The 25,035-nt window shown below is 47.3% G+C and overlaps 1 protein-coding gene across 1 annotated transcript in view; it reads right to left on the bottom strand.

Annotated features, from left to right (window-relative positions):
- Positions 1-25,035, bottom strand: part of LOC139540640 (P protein-like) — an 87,439-nt gene that overhangs the window by 33,348 nt on the left and 29,056 nt on the right. Inside the window, exons 4-11 of the mRNA XM_071344449.1 lie at positions 24,417-24,593; positions 22,021-22,078; positions 21,736-21,808; positions 18,414-18,571; positions 17,474-17,556; positions 16,245-16,398; positions 1,798-1,869; positions 1,040-1,105 (exon numbers count right to left, since the gene is read on the bottom strand). Of these exons, the coding sequence (XP_071200550.1) occupies positions 1,040-1,105; positions 1,798-1,869; positions 16,245-16,398; positions 17,474-17,556; positions 18,414-18,571; positions 21,736-21,808; positions 22,021-22,078; positions 24,417-24,593 (841 nt within the window). The remainder of the gene's footprint in view (positions 1-1,039; positions 1,106-1,797; positions 1,870-16,244; positions 16,399-17,473; positions 17,557-18,413; positions 18,572-21,735; positions 21,809-22,020; positions 22,079-24,416; positions 24,594-25,035) is intronic.

Raw genomic sequence — 25,035 nt, 5'->3', positions numbered from 1 at the left:
ATTTGACCAGGGCCCATAGGGTATAGGGTGCCATTTGACCAGGGTCCATAGGGTATAGGGTGCCATTTGACCAGGGCCCATAGGGTATAGGGTGCCATTTGACCAGGGCCAACAGGGTGCCATTTGACCAGGGCCCATAGAGTATAGGGTACCATTTGACCAGGGCCCATAGGGTATAGGGTACCATTTGACCAGGGCCCATAGGGTATAGGGTGCCATTTGACCAGGGCCCATAGGGTATAGGGTGCCATTTGACCAGGGCCAACAGGGTGCCATTTGACCAGGGTCCATAGGGTATAGGGTGCCATTTGACCAGGGCCCATAGGGTATAGGGTGCCATTTGACCAGGGCCCATAGGGTATAGGGTGCCATTTGACCATGGCCCATAGGGTATGGGGTGCCATTTGACCAGGGTCCATAGGGTATAGGGTGCCATTTGACCAGGGCCCATAGGGTATAGGATGCCATTTGACCAGGGCCCATAGGGTATAGGGTGCCATTTGACCAGGGCCCATAGGGTATAGGGTGCCATTTGACCAGGGCCCATAGGGTATAGGATGCCATTTGACCAGGGTCCATAGGGTATAGGATGCCATTTGACCAGGGCCCATAGGGTATAGGGTGCCATTTGACCAGGGTCCATAGGGTATAGGATGCCATTTGACCAGGGCCCATAGGGTATAGGATGCCATTTGACCAGGGCCCATAGGGTATAGGGTGCCATTTGACCAGGGCCCATAGGGTATAGGGTATAGGGTGCCATTTGACCAGGGTCCATAGGGTATAGGGTATAGGATGCCATTTGACCAGGGCCCATAGGGTATAGGGTGCCATTTGACCAGGGCCCATAGGGTATAGGGTATAGGGTGCCATTTGACCAGGGCCCATAGGGTATAGGGTATAGGATGCCATTTGACCAGGGCCCATAGGGTATAGGGTGCCATTTGACAAGGGCCCATAGGGTATAGGGTGCCATTTGACCAGGGCCCATAGGGTATGGGGTGCCATTTGAGACTCAGCCAAGGCGTGACTGACTTACCATGCCAAACAGAAGAGCCAGAGTTTCATAGTCGATCCATTCCACCACAGTGCTCAGACTGGGACGCTGGAAGACAGACAGAGAGACACAGAGAGAATGAGGAACTAAATGATACTGCTAGCCAATAGACAGAGGAACTAAATGTTAGCTAGCCAATATACAGAGGAACTAAATGATAGCTTGCCGATATACATAGGAACTAAATGATAGCTAGCCAATAGACAGATGAACTAAATGATAGCTAACCAATAGACAGAGGAACTAAATGATAGCTAGCCAATATACCGAGGAACTAAATGATAGCTAGCCAATAGACAGAGGAACTAAATGATACCACTAGCCAATAGGCAGAGGAACTAAATGATAGCTAGCCAATCGACAGAGGAACTAAATGATACCACTAGCCAATAGGCAGAGGAACTAAATGATAGCTAGCCAATAGACAGATGAACTAAATGATAGCTAACCAATAGACAGATGAACTAAATGATAGCTAGCCAATATACCGAGGAACTAAATGATAGCTAGCCAATAGACAGAGGAACTAAATGATACCACTAGCCAATAGGCAGAGGAACTAAATGATAGCTAGCCAATAGACAGAGGAACTAAATGATAGCTAGCCAATAGACAGAGGAAGTAAATGCTTTCTCTGTTGATATAAAGTATGTATCATTAGAAAATATACCTCTGTTGACAGTCTGTCACTAACATTGATTATGATGTTAACACAGTAAAAAAGGGTAGTGAAGGCTTACATCTCCGATCATGGCCAGAGCAGCCAGGGCAGCCAGGGATCCCAACATGGCCGCCAGAGTACGGTGGACAATCTGACAACACAGAGAAAAGTCAATTTGTTAGTTACCAGATAATTCAATATCTGCCAACACAAAACAGTCCCCATGATTTAATTTCAGATAAAGTTTCAGAGAGAATGTAATGTTAATTTCTGATTGTTTATTGTCTATTATTAGAGAGAAAAAGAAAGAGCAAGAAATAGAGTGAGAAAAAAGCGAGAGAGATAGCGAGAGAGTGGGAACGAGAGAGAGAGCGAGAATGAGAGAGAGAGAGAGCGAGAACGAGAGAGAGAGAGAGCGAGAGAGCAGGAGAGATAGAGTGAAAGAGAGAGAGAATTTAATTTAATTGAATTGAGAGAGAGAGAGAGAGAATTTAATTTAATTGAATTGAGAGAGAGAGAGAGAGAGAGAGAGAGAGAGAGAGAGAGAGAGAGCAAGAAATCGAGAGGGTGAGAGAAGAAGTGGCTAAGCTCTGGTGCCCAAACACTAGGCATGCCCTTGAGCTGTTGTCAGAGGACAGACTAGGGTCCACCAGCCACATCATAACTCACACGGGCACAACTGACCTGAGGGCCCAGCAGGAAAGGGTGGCCACAGCACTCAAGGGAGTGATTGAAAAAGCCTATTCCACTTTCCCCAACGCACAAGGGGTTATCTCCACCCTGCTACCAAGAAAAGACTTTCACCCTGCCACCATACAGCAGGTGAATGCAAGCATTTTGTGAGACTGTGCCCCAAAACCTATTGTCTACCTGGCCCACCACTCCACCCTGGACTAATGTCTACCTGGCCCACCACTCCACCCTGGACTAATGTCTACCTGGCCCACCACTCCACCCTGGACTAATGTCTACCTGGCCCACCACTCCACCCTGGACTAATGTCTACCTGGCCCACCACTCCACCCTGGACTAATGTCTACCTGACCCACCACTCCACCCTGGACTAATGTCTACCTGGCCCACCACTCCACCCTGGACTAATGTCTACCTGACCCACCACTCCACCCTGGACTAATGTCTACCTGACCCACCACTCCACCCTGGACTAATGTCTACCTGGCCCACCACTCCACCCTGGACTAATGTCTACCTGGCCCACCACTCCACCCTGGACTAATGTCTACCTGGCCCACCACTCCACCCTGGACTAATGTCTACCTGGCCCACCACTCCACCCTGGACTAATGTCTACCTGGCCCACCACTCCACCCTGGACTAATGTCTACCTGGCCCACCACTCCACCCTGGACTAATGTCTACCTGGCCCACCACTCCACCCTGGACTAATGTCTACCTGGCCCACCACTCCACCCTGGACTAATGTCTACCTGGCCCACCACTCCACCCTGGACTAATGTCTACCTGGCCCACCACTCCACCCTGGACTAATGTCTACCTGGCCCACCACTCCACCCTGGACTAATGTCTACCTGGCCCACCACTCCACCCTGAACTAATGTCTACCTGGCCCACCACTCCACCCTGAACTAATGTCTACCTGGCCCACCACTCCACCCTGGACTAATGTCTACCTGGCCCACCACTCCACCCTGGACTAATGTCTACCTGGCCCACCACTCCACCCTGGACTAATGTCTACCTGGCCCACCACTCCACCCTGGACTAATGTCTACCTGGCCCACCACTCCACCAACCCTGGACTAATGTCTACCTGGCCCACCACTCCACCCTGGACTAATGTCTACCTGGCCCACCACTCCACCCTGGACTAATGTCTACCTGGCCCACCACTCCACCCTGGACTAATGTCTACCTGGCCCACCACTCCACCCTGGACTAATGTCTACCTGGCCCACCACTCCACCCTGAACTAATGTCTACCTGGCCCACCACTCCACCCTGAACTAATGTCTACCTGGCCCACCACTCCACCCTGGACTAATGTCTACCTGGCCCACCACTCCACCCTGGACTAATGTCTACCTGGCCCACCACTCCACCCTGGACTAATGTCTACCTGGCCCACCACTCCACCCTGAACTAATGTCTACCTGGCCCACCACTCCAACCCTGGACTAATATCTACCTGGCCCACAACTCCACCCTGGACTAATGTCTGCCTGGCCCACCACTCCACCCTGGACTAATGTCTACCTGGTCCACCACTCCACCCTGGACTAATGTCTACCTGGCCCACCACTCCACCCTGGACTAATGTCTGCCTGGCCCACCGCTCCACCCTGGACTAATATTTTCCTGCCCCACCACTCCACCCTGGACTAATGTCTACCTGGCCCACCACTCCACCTGGGACTAATGTCTACCTGGCCCACCACTCCACCCTGGACTAATGTCTACCTGGCCCACCACTCCACCCTGGACTAATGTCTACCTGGCCCACCACTCCACCCTGGACTAATGTCTACCTGGCCCACCACTCCACCCTGGACTAATGTCTACCTGGCCCACCACTCCACCCTGAACTAATGTCTGCCTGGCCCACCACTCCACCCTGAACTAATGTCTACCTGGCCCACCACTCCACCCTGGACTAATGTCTACCTGGCCCACCACCCCACCCTGGACTAATGTCTACCTGGCCCACCACTCCACCCTGGACTAATGTCTACCTGGCCCACCACTCCACCCTGAACTAATGTCTACCTGGCCCACCACTCCACCCTGGACTAATGTCTACCTGGCCCACCACCCCACCCTGGACTAATGTCTACCTGGCCCACCACTCCACCCTGAACTAATGTCTACCTGGCCCACCACTCCACCCTGGACTAATGTCTACCTGGCCCACCACTCCACCCTGAACTAATGTCTACCTGGCCCACCACTCCACCCTGAACTAATGTCTACCTGGCCCACCACTCCACCCTGGACTAATGTCTACCTGGCCCACCACCCCACCCTGGACTAATGTCTACCTGGCCCACCACTCCACCCTGGACTAATGTCTACCTGGCCCACCACCCCACCCTGGACTAATGTCTACCTGGCCCACCACCCCACCCTGGACTAATGTCTACCTGGCCCACCACTCCACCCTGGACTAATGTCTACCTGGCCCACCACCCCACCCTGGACTAATGTCTACCTGGCCCACCACTCCACCCTGGACTAATGTCTACCTGGCCCACCACTCCACCCTGGACTAATGTCTACCTGGATCACCACTCCACCCTGGACTAATGTCTACCTGGCCCACCACTCCACCCTGGACTAATGTCTACCTGGCCCACCACTCCACCCTGGACTAATGTTTACCTGGCCCACCACTCCACCCTGGACTAATGTCTACCTGGCCCACCACTCCACCCTGGACTAATGTCTGCCTGGCCCACCACTCCACCCTGAACTAATGTCTACCTGGCCCACCACCCCACCCTGGACTAATGTCTACCTGGCCCACCGCTCCACCCTGGACTAATGTCTACCTGGCCCACCGCTCCACCCTGGACTAATGTCTACCTGGCCCACCACTCCACCCTGGACTAATGTCTACCTGGCCCACCACTCCACCCTGGACTAATGTCTACCTGGCCCACCGCTCCACCCTGAACTAATGTCTACCTGGCCCACCACTCCACCCTGGACTAATGTCTACCTGGCCCACCACTCCACCCTGGACTAATGTCTACCTGGTCCACCGCTCCACCCTGAACTAATGTCTACCTGGCCCACCACTCCACCCTGGACTAATATCTACCTGGTCCACCACTCCACCCTGGACTAATGTCTACCTGGCCCACCACTCCACCCTGGACTAATGTCTACCTGGCCCACCACTCCACCCTGGACTAATATCTAACTGGTCCACCACTCCACCCTGAACTAATGTCTACCTGGCCCACCACTCCACCCTGGACTTGAACAGCCTTTATGACCAGGTCCACCTCTACAAGGCAGCAATCCCAACTTTTACCAGCACCCTGAAGAACGTCATCCTCAACCGTAGCCCCAACACCTCACACAGGAGCAACAGAGCAACGGACACCCCGCCCAGACCAGCTAGACACCCTCCCAGACCTGCAAGACCCCCTCCTGAAGGACCTGCACCGAGAGAACCCACACCAAGAGAGGACCTACACCTAGACCACAGCTTCACCAGCCACACCCCAACCAGCTGAGACCACCCCCCAAACAAACCCTGACCACACCCTATAAAGGCCCTCCCATATCAGACCTATGCCCCCTTCTGTCCACCCCATGCCCCTCGCCCCTGCGGCAAGGACCTCAACATGACAGCAGGACATATGCCCAGGCTGTGATCAGAGCAACAGGCCCAACCCCCACTATTACACCCACCCAAGCTCCATCCTGCAACAGGCCTAACCCCCACTATTACACCCGCCCAAGCCCCATCCTGCAACAGGCCTAACCCCCACTATTACACCCGCCCAAGCTCCATCCCCCACCCTCCACCCAAGCTCCATCCCCCACCCTCCACCCAAGCTCCATCCCCCACCCTCCACCCAAGCTCCATCCCCCACCCTCCACCCAAGCTCCATCCCCCACCCTCCACCCAAGCTCCATCCCCCACCCTCCACCCAAGGACCTCAACCGCACATATGCCCCGGTCGTGAGCAGAGCAATAACCCTAACCCCAGACCCACTGGTTGTCCTCTAGGTTACAGAGAGCTGGTAGTCCCATCCACCACACTACCAGGTGGGTGGTATAGAGGAGACGAACCCACTGGTTGTCCTCTAGGTTACAGAGAGCTGGTAGTCCCATCCACCACACTACCAGGTGGGTGGTATAGAGGAGACGGACCCACTGGTTGCCCTCTAGGTTACAGAGAGCTGGTAGTCCCATCCACCAAACTACCAGGTGGGTGGTATAGAGGAGACGGACCCACTGGTTGCCCTCTAGGTTACAGAGAGCTGGTAGTCCCATCCACCAAACTACCAGGTGGGTGGTATAGAGGAGACGGACCCACTGGTTGCCCTCTAGGTTACAGAGAGCTGGTAGTCCCATCCACCACATTACCAGGTGGGTGGTATAGAGGAGACGGACCCACTGGTTGCCCTCTAGGTTACAGAGAGCTGGTAGTCCCATCCACCAAACTACCAGGTGGGTGGTATAGAGGAGACAGACCCACTGGTTGCCCTCTAGGTTACAGAGAGCTGGTAGTCCCATCCATCACACTACCAGGTGTGAAACAGGGAAGAGACTCAGGGGGTATGCTAATTTGGTATAGAGCAGAACTAACCCACTCTATTAAATTAATCAAAACAGGAACATTTTACATCTGGCTAGAAGTTAATAAGGAAATGATCTCAACAGAGAAAAATGTCCTCCTGTGTGCTACCTATATCACCCCACTAGAATCCCCATACTTTAATGAAGACAGCTCCTCCATCCTGGAGAGGGAGATCAATCATTTCCAGGCCCAGGGACATTTACTGGTCTGTGGTGACCTAAATGCCAGAACTGGACCAGAACCTGACACCCTCAGCACACAGGGGGACAAACACCTACCTGGAGGTGACAGTATTCCCTCCCCCATATGCCCCCCTAGACACAACTACAACAACATAACCAACAAAAACGGGTCACAACTCCTACAGCTCTGTCGCACGCTGGGTATGTACGTAGTCAATGGTAGGCTTCGAGGGGACTCCTACGGTAGGTACACCTACAGCTCATCTCTTGGCAGTGGTACTGTAGACTACTTTATCACTGACCTCAACCCAGAGTCTCCCAGAGCGTTCACAGTCAGTCTGCTGACACCCCTATCAGACCACAGCAAAATCACAGTCTACTTGAAAAGAGCAATGCTCAATCATGAGACAGAGCTATGCTCAATCAAAGCCAAAGGAGCTGAATAATATTAAGACATGCTATAGATGGAAGGAAAGTAGTGTGGAAACCTATTAGGCAACAACAAATTCAAACCCTTCTCGACAATTTCCTGGACACAATGTTTCAGTGTAATAGTGAAGGAACTTGGCAGTAGAAAACCTAAACAGTATATTTTACCTCTCAGCTTCCCTATCAAATATAAAAATGTCAATGACAAATGATTTGATGAAGAATGCAAAACCTAAGAAAGATATTGAGAAACCTGTCCAATCAAAAACATAGAGACCCAGAAAACCTGAGCCTGTGCTTTCACTATGGTGAATCACTAAAACAATACAGAAATACACTACGGGAAAAAAAAGGAACAGCACGTCAGAAAACTACCAGCTATTCTCCTATTACATTAAAGACTACCGGAACCCACTGGACTCTCCTATTACATTAAAGACTACCAGAACCCACTGGATTCTCCTATTACATTAAAGACTACCAGAACCCTCTGGATTCTCCTATTACATTAAAGACTACCAGAACCCACTGGATTCTCCTATTACATTAAAGACTACCGGAACCCACTGGACTCTCCTATTACATTAAAGACTACCAGAACCCACTGGATTCTCCTATTACATTAAAGACTACCAGAACCCTCTGGATTCTCCTATTACATTAAAGACTACCAGAACCCACTGGATTCTCCTATTACATTAAAGACTACCAGAACCCACTGGATTCTCGTCTACCAGAACCCACTGGATTCTCCTATTACATTAAAGACCTCCAGAACCCACTGGATTCTCCTATTACATTAAAGACTACCAGAACCCACTGGATTCTCCTATTACATTAAAGACTACCAGAACCCACTGGATTCTCCTATTACATTAAAGACCTCCAGAACCCACTGGATTCTCCTATTATATTAAAGACTACCAGAACCCACTGGATTCTCCTACTACATTAAAGACTACCAGAACCCACTGGATTCTCCTATTACATTAAAGACTACCAGAACCCACTGGATTCTCCTATTACATTAAAGACTACCAGAACCCACTGGTTCTCCTATTACATTAAAGACTACCAGAACCCACTGGATTCTCCTATTACATTAAAGACTACCAGAACCCACTGGATTCTCCTATTACATTAAAGACTAGCAGAACCCACTGGATTCTCCTATTACATTAAAGACCTCCAGAACACACTGGATTCTCCTATGACATTAAAGACTACCAGAACCCACTGGATTCTCCTATTACATTAAAGACTACCAGAACCCCCTGGATTCTCCTATTACATTAAAGACTACCCAGAACCCACTGGATTCTCCTATTACATTAAAGACTACCAGAACCCACTGGATTCTCCTATTACATTAAAGACTACCAGAACCCACTGGAATCTCCTATTACATTAAAGACTACCAGAACCCACTGGATTCTCCTATTACATTACAGACTACCAGAACCCTCTGGATTCTCCTATTACATTAAAGACTACCAGAACCCACTGGATTCTCCTATTACATTAAAGACTACCAGAACCCACTGGATTCTCCTATTACATTAAAGACTACCAGAACCCACTGGATTCTCCTATTACATTAAAGACTACCAGAACCCACTGGATTCTCCTATTACATTAAAGACTACCAGAACCCACTGGATTCTCCTATTACATTACAGACTACCAGAACCCTCTGGATTCTCCTATTACATTAAAGACTACCAGAACCCACTGGATTCTCCTATTACATTAAAGACTACCAGAACCCACTGGATTCTCCTATTACATTAAAGACCTCCAGAACCCACTGGATTCTCCTATTATATTAAAGACTACCAGAACCCACTGGATTCTCCTATTACATTAAAGACTACCAGAACCCACTGGATTCTCCTATTACATTAAAGACTACCAGAACCCACTGGATTCTCCTATTACATTAAAGACTACCAGAACCCACTGGTTCTCCTATTACATTAAAGACTACCAGAACCCACTGGATTCTCCTATTACATTAAAGACTACCAGAACCCACTGGATTCTCCTATTACATTAAAGACTAGCAGAACCCACTGGATTCTCCTATTACATTAAAGACCTCCAGAACACACTGGATTCTCCTATGACATTAAAGACTACCAGAACCCACTGGATTCTCCTATTACATTAAAGACTACCAGAACCCCCTGGATTCTCCTATTACATTAAAGACTACCCAGAACCCACTGGATTCTCCTATTACATTAAAGACTACCAGAACCCACTGGATTCTCCTATTACATTAAAGACTACCAGAACCCACTGGATTCTCCTATTACATTAAAGACTACCAGAACCCACTGGATTCTCCTATTACATTACAGACTACCAGAACCCTCTGGATTCTCCTATTACATTAAAGACTACCAGAACCCACTGGATTCTCCTATTACATTAAAGACTACCAGAACCCACTGGATTCTCCTATTACATTAAAGACTACCAGAACCCACTGGATTCTCCTATTACATTAAAGACTAGCAGAACCCACTGGATTCTCCTATTACATTAAAGACTACCAGAACCCACTGGATTCTCCTATTACATTAAAGACCTCCAGAACACACTGGTTCTCCTATTACATTAAAGACTAGCAGAACCCAGTGGATTCTCCTATTACATTAAAGACTACCAGAACCCAGTGGATTCTCCTGTTACACTGAATGAACTAAACAACAAAAAACAAACCCTCCATCTGTGGGTATCCTACATTAAATGATGAAATATAGACCACAAATTCAAATTGGCTATACTTAAACACTTTAACATCATCCTCAGCTCTGGCATATTCCCCAATATTTGGAACCAAGGACTGACCACCCCAATCCTCAAAAGTGGAGACACATTTGACCCCAATAACTACTGTGGGATATGCGTCAACAGCAATCTTGGGAAAATCCTCTGCATTATCATTAACAGCAGACTCGTACATTTCCTCAGTGAAAACAATGTATTGAGCAAATGTCAAATTGGCTTTTTACCATATTACCATACGACAGACCACGTATTCACCCTGCACACCCTAATTGACAAACAAACAAACCAAAACAAAGGCTAAGTCTTCTCATGCTTTGTTGATTTCAGAACGCTTCCGACTCAATTTGGCACGAGGGTCTGCTATACAAATTGATGGAAAGTGGTGTTGGGGAGGGAAACATACGACATTATAAAATCCATGTACACAAACAACAAGTGTGCAGTTAAAATTGGCAAAAAAAACACACACATTTCTTTCCACCGGGCTGGGGTGTGAGACAGGGATGCAGCTTAAGCCCCACCCTCTTCAACATATATATCAACGAATTGGCAATGACACTAGAACAGTCTGCAGCAGCAGGCCTCACCCTACTAGAATATGAAGTCAAATGTCTACTGTTTGCTGATGATGGTGCTTCTGTCCACAACCAAGGAGGGCCTACAGCCGCACCTAGATCTTCTGCATGCATTCTGACCTGGGCCCTGACTGTAAACCTCAGTAAGACTAAAATAATGGTGTTCCAAAAAGGGCCAGTTCCCAGGACCACGAATACAAATTCCATCTCGACACCGTTGCCCTAGAGCACACAACAAACTATACCTACCTCGACCTAAACATCAGCGCCACAGGTAACTTCCACAAAGCTGTGAACGATCTGAGAGACAAGGCAAGAAGGGCCTTCTATGCCATCAAAACAAACATAAAATTCAACATACCAATTAGGATCTAGTTAAAAATACTTGAACCAATTATAGAACCCGTTGCCCTTTATGGTTGTGAGTTCTGGGGTCCACTCAACAACCAAGAATTCACAAAATGGGATAAACATCAAATTGAGACTCTGCATGCAGAATTCTGCAAAAAATATTCTCAGTGTGCAACGTTAAACACCAAATTATGCATGCAGAGCAGAATTAGGCCGATACCTGTTAACGATCAAAATCCAGAAAAAAGCCGTTAAATTCTACAACCACCTAAAAGGAAGCGATTCCCAAACCTTCCATAACAAAGCCATCACCTACAGAGAGATGAACCTGGAAAAGAGTCCCCTAAGCAAGCTGGTCCTAGGGCTCTGTTCACAAACACAAACACACCCCACAGAGCCCCAGGACAACAGCACAATTAGACCCAACCAAATCATGAGAAAACAAAAAGATAATTACTTGACACATTGGAAAGAATTAACAAAAAAACAGAGCAAACTAGAATGCTATTTGGCCCTAAACAGAGAGTACACAGTGGCAGAATACCTGACCACTGTGACTGACCCAAACTTAAGGAAAGCTTTGACTATGTACAGACTCAGTGAGCATAGCCTTGCTATTGAGAAAGGCCGCCGTAGGCAGACATGGCTCTCAAGAAAAGACAGGCTATGTGCTCACTGCTCACAAAATGAGGTGGAAACTGAGCTGCACTTCCTAACCTCCTGCCCAATGTATGACCATATTAGAGAGACATATTTCCCTCAGATTACACAGACCCACAAAGAATTCTAAAACAAATCCAATCTTGATAAACTCCCATATCTACTGGGAGAAATTCCACAGTGTGCCATCACAGCAGCAAGATTTGTGACCTGTTGCCACAAGAAAAGGGCAACCAGTGAAGAACAAACACCATTGTAAATACAACCCATATTTATGCTTATTTATTTTCCCTTGTGTACTTTAACCATTTGTACATTGCTACAACACTGTATATATACAATATGACATTTGTGATGTCTTTATTGTTTTGAAACTTCTGTATGTGTAATGTTTACTGTTAATTTTTATTGTTCATTTAACTTTTGTATATTATCTACCTCACTTGCTTTGGCAATGTTAACACATGTTTCCCATGCCAATAAAGCCCCTTGAATTGAATTGAATTGAGAGAGAAAGAGAAAGAGAAAGAGAAAGAGAGAGAGAGAGAGAGAGAGAGAGAGAGAGAGAGAGAGAGAGAGAGAGAGAGAGAGAGAGAGAGAGAGAGAGAGAGAGAGAGAGAGAGAGAGAGAGAGAGAGAGAGAGAGAGACACACAGAGAGAGACACAGAGAGAGACACACAGAGAGAGACACACAGAGAGAGACACACAGAGAGAGACACACAGAGAGACACAGAGAGAGACACAGAGAGAGACACAGAGAGAGACACAGAGAGAGACACAGAGAGAGAGACAGGGGTATGGTATAGATCACCGTTATCATATGGAGTCAGAGAGGTTTTGGAGTGGAACAGGTAGATTTGACAGTATGTGCTGATACAGCCTACAGGACAGAGGAACCAGCTGGTGTCTCTTGACCTGTCTGCTCAACATTATGCAGCCAGTCACATGTTTTATACATTAAACTGCATTCCGCTAGGCCACGGACTGGCTAATTAGACTGGGACATTATGCATCACTCTTCCTGGAACTCATGTGTTTCTTCCCAGAACAGTAGTCAACAAAAAGTATTATCTGGCTTCAACAGACTGACGTGAGAAGTTCCCGGAATCCTCTTCTCTCATGGGAGTAGAACCTGAATTCAAATAAAAATATATAACCTTATCTTCATGATCCATTTTGGGACATATAAATTAATGATATACACCCATGTAACCCTGTCTGGGTTGGCGCCCCCCCCCTTGGTTTGTGCTGTGGTGGAGATCTTTGTGGGCTATACTCGGCCTTGTCTCGGGATGGTAAGTTGGTGGTTGAAGACATCCCTCTAGTGGTGTGGGGGCTGTGCTTTGGCAAAGTGGGTGGGGTTATATCCTGCCTGTTTGGCCCTGTCCGGGGGGTATCATCAGATGGGGCCACAGTGTCTCCCGACCCCTCCTATCTCAGCCTCCAGTATTTACGCTGCAGTAGTTTATGTGTCGGGGGCTAGGTTCAGTCTGTTATATCTGGAGTACTTCTCCTGTCTTATCCGGTGTCCTGTGTGAATTTTAGTATGCTCTCTCTAATTCTCTCCTTCTCTCTTTCTTTCTCTCTCTCGGAGAACCTGAGCCCTAGGACCATACGTCAGGACTACCGGGCATGATGACTCCTTGCTGTCCCCAGTCCACCTGGCCTTGCTGCTATTCCAGTTTCAACTGTTCTGCCTGCGGTTATGGAACCCCTACCTGTCCCAGACCTGCTGTTTTCAACTCTTAATGATCGGCTATGAAAAGCCAACTGACATTTATTCCTGATTATTATTTGACCATGCTTGTCATTTATGAACATTTTGAAAATATTGGCTCTCTCTAATTCTCTCCTTCTCTCTTTCTTTCTCTCTCTCGGAGGACCTGAGCCCTAGGACCATACGTCAGGACTACCGGGCATGATGACTCCTTGCTGTCCCCAGTCCACCTGGCCTTGCTGCTATTCCAGTTTCAACTGTTCTGCCTGCGGTTATGGAACCCCTACCTGTCCCAGACCTGCTGTTTTCAACTCTTAATGATCGGCTATGAAAAGCCAACTGACATTTATTCCTGATTATTATTTGACCATGCTTGTCACTTATGAACATTTTGAACATCTTGGCCATGTTCTGTTATAATCGCCACCCGGCACAGCCAGAAGAGTACTGGCCATCCCTCATAGCCTGGTTCCTCTCTAGGTTTCTTCCTAGGTTTTGGCCTTTCTAGGGAGTTTTTCCTAGCCACCGTGCTTCTACACCTGCATTGCTTGCTGTTTGGGGTTTTAGGCTGGGTTTCTGTACAGCACTTCGAGATATTAGCTGATGTACGAAGGGCTATATAAAATAAACTTGATTTGATTTGATTTGACAGGGTCCTCAGGGAGACCCCGGAGAGGACAGGGGGAAATATGGAGAAAAAGAAACGAGGGATCAGAGACTCAGTCATAAAATGAAGAAGTGGCCACTGATTCATTGGGGTCACCAATGGCCTGACCATGGGTGTATCACATCCGTCCGTGATTGGGGCGGCGCACAATTGGCCCAGCGTCGTCCGGGTTTGACTGTCCACGGGACGGTTGAGCTAACGTAGGCTAACGTGATTAGCATGAGGTTGTAAGAAACAAAACAAAAGTCCCAGGACATATCTGATATTGGCAGAAAGCTTAAATTCTTGTTCATCTTGGGGCCTCCCGGGTGGCGCAGTGGTCTAGGGCACTGCATCGCAGTGCTAGCTGCGCCACCAGAGTCTCTGGGTTCGCGCCCAGGCTCTGTCGCAGCCGGCCGCGACCGGGAGGTCCGTGGGGCGACGCACAATTGGCATAGCGTCGTCCGGGTTAGGCAGGGTTTGGCCGGTAGGGACTCCTGTGGCGGGCCGGGCGCAGTGCGCACTAACCGAGGGGGCCAGGTGCACGGTGTTTCCTCCGACACATTGGTGCGGCTGGCTTCCGGGTTGGAGGTGCGCTGTGTTAAGAAGCAGTGTGGCTTGGTTGGGTTGTGCTTCGGAGGACGCATGGCTTTCGACCTTCGTCTCTCCCGAGCCCGTACGGGAGTTGTAGCGATGAGACAAGATAGTAATTACTAGCGATTGGATACCACGAAAATTGGGGAGAAAATGGGATAAAAATAAAAAATAAAATAAATAAAATAAATTCTTGTTCATCTCACTGCACTGTCCAATTTACAGTATCTATTACAGTGACAAAATACCATGCTATTGTTTGAGGAGAATGTATGAATAAAACAATTAGGCACATTTGAGCAGTCTTGACACAACATTTTGAATCCATATACAAGATTTCACTGGATCACTCTAAAACATTTCACATACAGTGCTGCCATCTAGTGGCCAGAATCTAAATTGTGCATAAAAAAATAATTAATTATGCCATTTCTCTTGCATTTTATTTCAATGATGGTACATTGTCGATATTATCATTTACCAGATCTAATGTGTTATATTCTCCTACATTCCTTTCACATTTCCACAAACTTCAAAGTGTTTCCTTTCAAATGGTACCAATAATATGCATATCCTTGCTTCAGGTCCTGAGCTACAGGCAGTTAGATTTGGGTACGTCATTTTAGGAGAAAATTGAAAAAAAAGGCCGGATCCTTAAGAGGTTTTAATTGACTTGCATAGTTAAATAAAGGTTAAATAAAAAATAAATAAAAATCTTTGTAGTGACTGGGTGTATTGATACACCATCCAAAGTGTAACTAATAACTTCACCATGATCGAAGGGATATTCAATGTCTGTTTTTTGTTTGTTTACCCATCTACCAATAGGTGCACTTCATTACAAGGCATTGGAAAACCTCCCTGGTCTTTGTGGTTGAATCTGTGTTTGAAATTCACTGCTGGACTGAGGGACCTTACAGATAATTGTATGCCTCTCTCTCTCTCTCTCTCTCTCTCTCTCTCTCTCTCTCTCTCTCTCTCTCTCTCTCTCTCTCTCTCTCTCTCTCTCTCTCTCTCTCTCTCTCTCTCTCTCTCTCTCTCTCTCTCTCTCTCTCTCTCTCTCTCTCTCTCTCTCTCTCTCTCTCTCTCTCTCTCTCTCTCTCTCTCTCTCTCTCTCTCTCTCTCTCTCTCTCTCTCTCTCAATTCAAGGGGCTCTCTGTCTCTCTCTCAATTCAAGGGGCTTTATTGGCATGGGAAACATATGTTAACATTGCCAAAGCAAGTGAGGTAGATAATATACAAAAGTGAAATAAACAATAAAAATGAACAGCTCTCTCTTTACCTCGAAGATGATGAGGACGTAAACTCCCCCCAGGATGACTGCAGCAATGACCACCTGCCTTTCCGCGGTTACGTAGAGCGACTGGTGGGTCATGGAGAGAGGGACGATGGAGTCGTCCTGGACGAACGCCTGCACCGTAATGATGATGGGGTCACTATGGAGACAGACAGGGAGTCATTTTGTTAGTCAGTTAGTTACTGTAGTCAGTTAACTACTCAGTCGTCCTGGAGGAACACCTGCATCGTAATGATGATGGGGTCACTATGGAGACAGACAGACAGGGAGTCATGGAGACAATGTCGTTGTTGGTTGCTGATCGTTGCTAGACAGACATTTTCAAGTCTTGCCATAGATTTTCAAGCCGATTCAGTAAAAACTGTCACTAGGCCAGTCAGAACATGTAAATGTCGTCTTGGTCAGCAACTCCAGTTGGAAAGCAAACAACCCGGTTTTCCTCTAGGATTTTGCGTGTACTATTCTGTTCCTAAAAACTCCCTAGTCTTTGCCGATGACAAGCACACCCATAACATGATGCAGCCACCACAACGTTTGAAAATATGAAGAGTGGTACTCAGTGATGTGAGACTGAACTACTGTCCCCATACAGGACAATCAGACTGAACTACTGTCCCCATACAGGACAATCAGACTGAACTACTGTCCCCATACAGGACAATCAGACTGTACTACTGTCCCCATACAGGACAATCAGACTGAACTACTGTCCCCATACAGGACAATCAGACTGAACTACTGTCCCCATACAGGACAATCAGACTGAACTACTGTCCCCATACAGGACAATCAGACTGAACTACTGTCCCCATACAGGACAATCAGACTGAACTACTGTCCCCATACAGGACAATCAGACTGAACTACTGTCCCCATACAGGACAGTCAGACTGAACTACTGTCCCCATACAGGACAATCAGACTGAACTACTGTCCCCATACAGGACAATCAGACTGAACTACTGTCCCCATACAGGACAATCAGACTGAACTACTGTCCCCATACAGGACAATCAGACTGAACTACTGTCCCCATACAGGACAGTCAGACTGAACTACTGTCCCCATACAGGACAATCAGACTGAACTACTGAGAACAAGCCAATGGTACTATAACTGGACTGGGTAGTACTGGACATTCAGGACATGCAGGAATTTGCATGTTAATTAGTAGAGAGCAGGAAGTGCAGTACAGGAATGATTTGGGGACATACCTGCTCAACATCGCAAATGTTTTAGTTGTTATAACCTGGTCGCTCCGTTCAGAATGCAGAGGTATGGTCCAGTTATACATCACCTGTTGAGAAGGAGACAGAAACCCTTACGGTATTACGATCAGATTGGTACCGCCGCAAAACACAGGCTAGATCCCAAATAGCAACCTATTCCCTTTGAAGTGCACTACCCATAGGGCTCTGGTCTAAAGTGGTACACTATAAAGGGAATAGGGTGCCATAGGGCTCTGGTCTATAGTAGTGCACTATATAGGGAATAAGGTGCCATAGGGCTCTGGTCTATAGTAGTGCACTATATAGGGAATAGGGCTCTGGTCTAAAGTAGTGCACTATATAGGGAATAAGGTGCCATAGGGCTCTGGTCTAAAGTAGTGCACTATATAGGGAATAGGGCTCTGGTCTATAGTAGTGCACTATATAGGGAATAGGGCTCTGGTCTATAGTAGTGCACTATATAGGGAATAGGGCTCTGGTCTAAAGTAGTGCACTATATAGGGAATAGGGCTCTGGTCTAAAGTAGTGCACTATATAGGGAATAAGGTGCCATAGGGCTCTGGTCTATAGTAGTGTACTATATAGGGAATAGGGCTCTGGTCTAAAGTAGTGCACTATATAGGGAATAAGGTGCCATAGGGCTCTGGTCTAAAGTAGTGCACTATATAGGGAATAGGGCTCTGGTCTATAGTAGTGCACTATATAGGGAATAGGGCTCTGGTCTATAGTAGTGCACTATATAGGGAATAGGGCTCTGGTCTAAAGTAGTGCACTATATAGGGAATAGGGCTCTGGTCTAAAGTAGTGTACTATATAGGGAATAGGGCTCTGGTCTAAAGTAGTGCACTATATAGGGAATAGGGTGCCATTTGGGACTTCAAACTGCATTCAGAAACAGAGGTGGAACGTGGGTGGAGACTCTTACCGTCTGGACCCGCCTTCTCCGTGGCCCCGCCTCTTCAGTCTGCTCCACCTGAATAAGGATGTACTCCTCATTGGTCAGATCCACCATGCCACTCACGAAAGGCCCGCCCACCTGCAGCTTCAGCAAGGCGTTGTCATGGAAATCAGTCAGGTTCAAAGCTATTGGACAGCAGGCGGTCAAGGAAAATGACTAGGATTTTTTCTTTTATCCAATCTTTATTTAACCAGGAAGTCTTTCATAAGGGGAAACCTGACATATCAATAGATTGTCTTTTAAATGCTTGATGTGGATGCCTGGTTTAGTTGAATAGCTGTGAAGCTTTGTGATTTAAAGTATTTCTGCCGTCTCCTTTTAAAGGCGTAGTTAACCCAATTATACCGAACATTTCATGGTCCTCATCAGAGCATTCTATTAACATATTCTACTGCCCTGGTCCCTACATCATTCTACCTGACAACTGAACGGTACCCATCACTAACGACTACAGTATAGGTCACAGTGTCCAGCCAGTCATGACCTCTACACTACAGTAGAGGTCACAGTGTCATGACCTCTACACTACAGTATAGGTCACAGTGTCATGACCTCTACACTACAGTATAGGTCACAGTGTCATGACCTCTACACTACAGTATAGGTCACAGTGTCATGATCTCTACACTACAGTATAGGTCACAGTGTCATGACCTCTACACTATAGTGTAGGTCACAGTGTCATGACCTCTACACTACAGTGTAGGTCACAGTGTCATGACCTCTAGACTACAGTATAGGTCACAGTGTCATGACCTCTACACTACAGTATAGGTCACAGTGTCATGACCTCTACACTACAGTATAGGTCACAGTGTCATGACCTCTACACTACAGTATAGGTCACAGTGTCATGACCTCTACACTACAGTATAGGTCACAGTGTCATGACCTCTACACTACAGTATAGGTCACAGTGTCATGACCTCTACACTACAGTATAGGTCACAGTGTCCATTTAACCAGAGGTCAACATCAGGTCTCCAACATGGAGCATCGTGCAGCATCAGGTCTCCAACATGGAGCATCAGGTCACCAACATGGAGCATCAGGTCACCAACATGGAGCATCAGGTCACCAACATGCAGCATCAGGTCTCCAACATGGAGCATCGTGCAGCATCAGGTCTCCAACATGGAGCATCAGGTCTCCAACATGCAGCATCAGGTCTCCAACATGCAGCATCAGGTCTCCAACATGGAGCATCAGGTCACCAACATGGAGCATCAGGTCACCAACATGGAGCATCAGGTCACCAACATGCAGCATCAGGTCTCCAACATGCAGCATCAGGTCTCCAACATGGAGCATCAGGTCACCAACATGGAGCATCAGGTCACCAACATGCAGCATCAGGTCTCCAACATGCAGCATCAGGTCTCCAACATGGAGCATCAGGTCACCAACATGGAGCATCAGGTCACCAACATGGAGCATCAGGTCACCAACATGCAGCATCAGGTCTCCAACATGGAGCATCGTGCAGCATCAGGTCTCCAACATGGAGCATCAGGTCTCCAACATGGAGCATCGTGCAGCATCAGGTCTCCAACATGGAGCATCGTGCAGCATCAGGTCACCAACATGGAGCATCAGGTCTCCAACATGGAGCATCAGGTCACCAACATGCAGCATCAGGTCTCCAACATGGAGCATCGTGCAGCATCAGGTCACCAACAAGGAGCATCGTGCAGCATCAGGTCACCAACATGGAGCATCGTGCAGCATCAGGTCACCAACATGGAGCATCAGGTCACCAACATGGAGCATCGTGCAGCATCAGGTCACCAACATGGAGCATCAGGTCTCCAACATGGAGCATCGGGCAGCATCAGGTCTCCAACATGGAGCATCGTGCAGCATCAGGTCTCCAACATGGAGCATCAGGTCTCCAACATGGAGCATCAGGTCACCAACATGGACCATCAGGTCACCATCGTGCAGCATCAGGTCACCAACATGAAGCATCAGGTCACCAACATGCAGCATCAGGTCACCAACATGGAGCATCAGGTCACCAACATGCAGCATCAGGTCACCAACATGGAGCATCAGGTCTCCAACATGGAGCATCAGGTCACCAACATGCAGCATCAGGTCACCAACATGCAGCATCAGGTCACCAACATGGAGCATCAGGTCTCCAACATGCAGCATCAGGTCACCAACATGGAGCATCAGGTCACCAACATGGAGCATCAGGTCACCAACATGGAGCATCAGGTCACCAACATGGAGCATCAGGTCACCAACATGGAGCATCAGGTCACCAACATGCAGCATCAGGTCTCCAACATGGAGCATCAGGTCTCCAACATGGAGCATCAGGTCACCAACATGGAGCATCAGGTCACCAACATGCAGCATCAGGTCTCCAACATGGAGCATCAGGTCACCAACATGGAGCATCGTGCAGCATCAGGTCACCAACATGGAGCATCAGGTCACCAACATGGAGCATCAGGTCACCAACATGGAGCATCAGGTCTCCAACATGGAGCATCGTGCAGCATCAGGTCACCAACATGGAGCATCGTGCAGCATCAGGTCACCAACATGGAGCATCAGGTCACCAACATGGAGCATCAGGTCACCAACATGGAGCATCAGGTCTCCAACATGGGTCACAGTGTCCATTTAACCAGAGGTCAGCATCGGGTCACCAACATGACCACCTGTGACATCAGACAGCATCGTCTATTTGACCCTTAATGTAAAAGAAGGTGATGAAAATCCAACTACTCCATACATGTAAAGAGCTGACCATTCATTATGTAGGGCCTACAGTGACCAGAGACCCTGGTGACCCTAGGGTAGTCTGTCTGCTCTGCTTGCTCTTCAGGCAAGGTCACTTTATTACAACTTCTGATGGGAAAATGTCATTGATTGATCATAGTATCACAGTAATGTAGGACACACAGTATCTAATCTTAAGTTGTTCATGTCTATAACTGTTCTGTTCATGTCTATAACTGTTCTGTTCATGTCTATAACTGTTCTGTTCATGTCTATAACTGTTCTGTTCATGTCTATAACTGTTCTGTTCATATCTATTCATGTCTATAACTGTTCTGTTCATGTCTATAACTGTTATGTTCATATCTGTTCATGTCTATAACTGTTCTGTTCATGTCTATAACTGTTCTGTTCATGTCTATAACTGTTCTGTTCATGTCTATAACTGTTCTGTTCATGTCTATAACAGTTCTGTTCATGTCTGATGTAGTAGACTCAACAGTACTATAGTAACAGTACTGTGTTGCATGGGACTGATGTAGTAGAAGGATACAGAAGCTCTCTGTAGGGGAGACAGCCAGCATCCTCCACGGGTTGTCTCTGTCTGGATACATACTGAAGAACAACTGGAGAAACAACACACACACACACACACACACATATACAGACGAACACACACACATATACAGACGAACATACACATACATACAGGCAAACACACACACACACACACACACCATTCTGAAACTGTTACCTTCTCTAGAAATCAAGGATGAACTGATATTGACACATGATAATCAATATGACTGAGTTATCTGTCACAAGACAATCCACTTACAGACATGAGGACGACAAAGGTGAAGATACAGGTGATTTTAAAGATGGAGAGGCAAGATCTGTAAAGACAAATAACCCCATATTAGATGTAGTTTACTGGGTGAAGTAGCCTTTTGGAGACCCAGGTGGTGAGTATAATGTAGTACAGCCTCTGAACATGGAGGGACAGAAATAGGCAGAGATAGAGAAGGACAGAGACAGACAGTGAGACAGAGACAGAGAGAGACAGACAGAGAGAGACAGACAGAGAGAGACAGACAGACAGAGACAGACAGAGAGAGACAGACAGTGAGACAGTGACAGTAAGAGACAGACAGTAAGACAGAGACAGACAGACAGTAAGACAGAGACAGAGAGAGACAGACAGAGAGAGACAGACAGTGAGAGACAGACAGTGAGACAGTGACAGTAAGAGAGACAGTGAGACAGTGACAGAGAGAGACAGACAGTGAGACAGAGAGAGACAGAGACAGTAAGAGAGAGACAGTGAGACAGTGACAGAGACATACAGTGAGACAGTGACAGAGAGAGACAGACAGTGAGACAGTGAGACAGTGACAGAGACAGACAGTGAGACAGTGAGACAGTGAGACAGTGAGACAGTGACAGAGAGAGACAGACAGTGAGACAGTGAGACAGTGACAGAGACAGACAGTGAGACAGTGAGACAGTGAGACAGTGACAGAGAGAGACAGACAGTGAGACAGAGAGAGACAGAGACAGTAAGAGAGAGACAGTCTACTGGAACAGAGCATTACTCAACCGTGAGGCATCAAAGCCAAAGGAACGTGAATACAGTGCATTCGGAAACTATTCAGACCCCTTCACTTTTTCAACATTTTGTTACGTTACAGCCTTATTCTCAAATGGAAAAAAATCTATCAATCTACACACAATACCCCATAATGACAAAGCGAAAACAGGTGTTTAGACATGTTTGCAAATTATTGATTGATATGATTGAGAGGGCCCTAGTGGAGACAGCTGCTGAGAGGGCCCTAGTGGAGACAGCTGCTGAGAGGGCCCTAGTGGAGCCAGCTGCCTAGAGGGCCCTAGTGGAGACAGCTGCAGAGAGGGCCCTAGTGGAGACAGCTGCTGAGAGTTCCTAGAGGAGACAGCTGCTGAGAGTTCCTAGAGGAGACAGCTGCTGAGAAGGCCCTAGAGGAGACAGCTGCTGAGAGGGCCCTAGAGGAGACAGCTGCTGAGAGGGCCCTAGTGGAGACAGCTGCCTAGAGGGTCCTAGTGGAGCCAGCTGCCTAGAGGGCCCTAGAGGAGACAGCTGCTGAGAGGGCCCTAGAGGAGACAACTGCTGAGAGGGCCCTAGTGGAGACAGCTGCCTAGAGGGCCCTAGTGGAGACAGCTGCTGAGAGTTCCTAGAGGAGACAGCTGCTGAGAGTTCCTAGAGGAGACAGCTGCTGAGAGGGCCCTAGAGGAGACAGCTGCTGAGAGGGCCCTAGAGGAGACAGCTGCTGAGAGGGCCCTAGAGGAGACAGCTGCTGAGAGGGCCCTAGAGGAGACAGCTGCTGAGAGGGCCCTAGTGGAGACAGCTGCCTAGAGGGCCCTAGTGGAGACAGCTGCCTAGAGGGCCCTAGAGGAGACAGCTGCTGAGAGGGCCCTAGTGGAGACAGCTGCTGAGAGGGCCCTAGTGGAGACAGCTGCTGAGAGGGCCCTAGTGGAGACAGCTGCTGAGAGTTCCTAGAGGAGACAGCTGCTGAGAGGGCCCTAGTGGAGACAGCTGCAGAGAGGGCCCTAGTGGAGACAGCAACTTCTGTACGGTGTAAGTACTGTAGCTGAATTAGTCTGTAAGCTATTTTCTCTTCATTTATAGACGTATTTTATATTTTATTTAGTTAGGTGTCTAGACTGACAGCCTGTACAGGTTCAAACCAATACACTCGTTTCTGTATTGGTTTTTGTACGTAGTTAATCATTTAACATTTCAAACGGCTTTCTCGTTTGAAACTTTTGTGTGTTTAATGTTAACTGTTAATTTGTGATTGTTTTTATCACTTGTTTTGGGAATGTAAATTTTTTTCCCCCATGCCAATAAAGCCTATTATTTTAATTGAATTGAACTGACAGAGAGACAGAGACAGCAACAAAGACAGAGATGAGCTTTACCTCATGCTGTTGGAGAGTTTGAAGTTTAGGTGTAGGGGACAGCAACAAAGACAGAGAGATGAGCTTTACCTCATGCTGTTGGAGAGTTTGAAGTTTAGGTGTAGGGGACAGCAACAAAGACAGAGAGATGAGCTTTACCTCATGCTGTTGGAGAGTTTGAAGTTTAGGTGTAGGGGACAGCAACAAAGACAGAGAGATGAGCTTTACCTCATGCTGTTGGAGAGTTTGAAGTTTAGGTGTAGGGGACAGCAACAAAGACAGAGAGATGAGCTTTACCTCATGCTGTTGGAGAGTTTGAAGTTCAGGTGTACGTCCAGAGGGTCTTTCTCTGTGGAGGAGGATCGTGACAGGGACAGGCTAGTGACCTCACTTCCCAGACGACACCTCCTATCCAGCTCCAAACTGCAGTTGTCCCATGTCTCCTCCCCCTCATGCAGGGTCATGTACGTTATACTGGAACATATAGGTGATAATACGGGTTATTAACAGTTGTCCCATGTCTCCTCCCCCTCATACAGGGTCATGTACGTTATACTGGAACATATCGATAATGCTAACGATAATGCTAAAGGTTATTAGCTGTTGTCCCATACAGCAACATGTACGTTATACTGGAAACATAATACACATTAATGAATGAATCAATACTGGAAATAGCATAGGCAACAATCACTGGGAATGCACTGAATGCAAATTCAATCAAATCAAACACAACAAACGATCCCAGTTATCTGTACAACAGATCTATAATATACAACACATCTATAATAATGTACAACAGATCTATAATAATGTACAACACATCTATAATAATGTACAACAGATCTATAATAATGTACAACACATCTAAAGTAATATACAACAGATCTATAATAATGTACAACAGATCTATAAT

This window comes from Salvelinus alpinus, chromosome 16, assembly GCF_045679555.1.
Source record: "Salvelinus alpinus chromosome 16, SLU_Salpinus.1, whole genome shotgun sequence".
Taxonomy (NCBI): Eukaryota; Metazoa; Chordata; class Actinopteri; order Salmoniformes; family Salmonidae; genus Salvelinus; species Salvelinus alpinus.
Note: the sequence above shows the minus strand (reverse complement) of the source record. Positions and strands in the feature narration are given on the sequence as shown.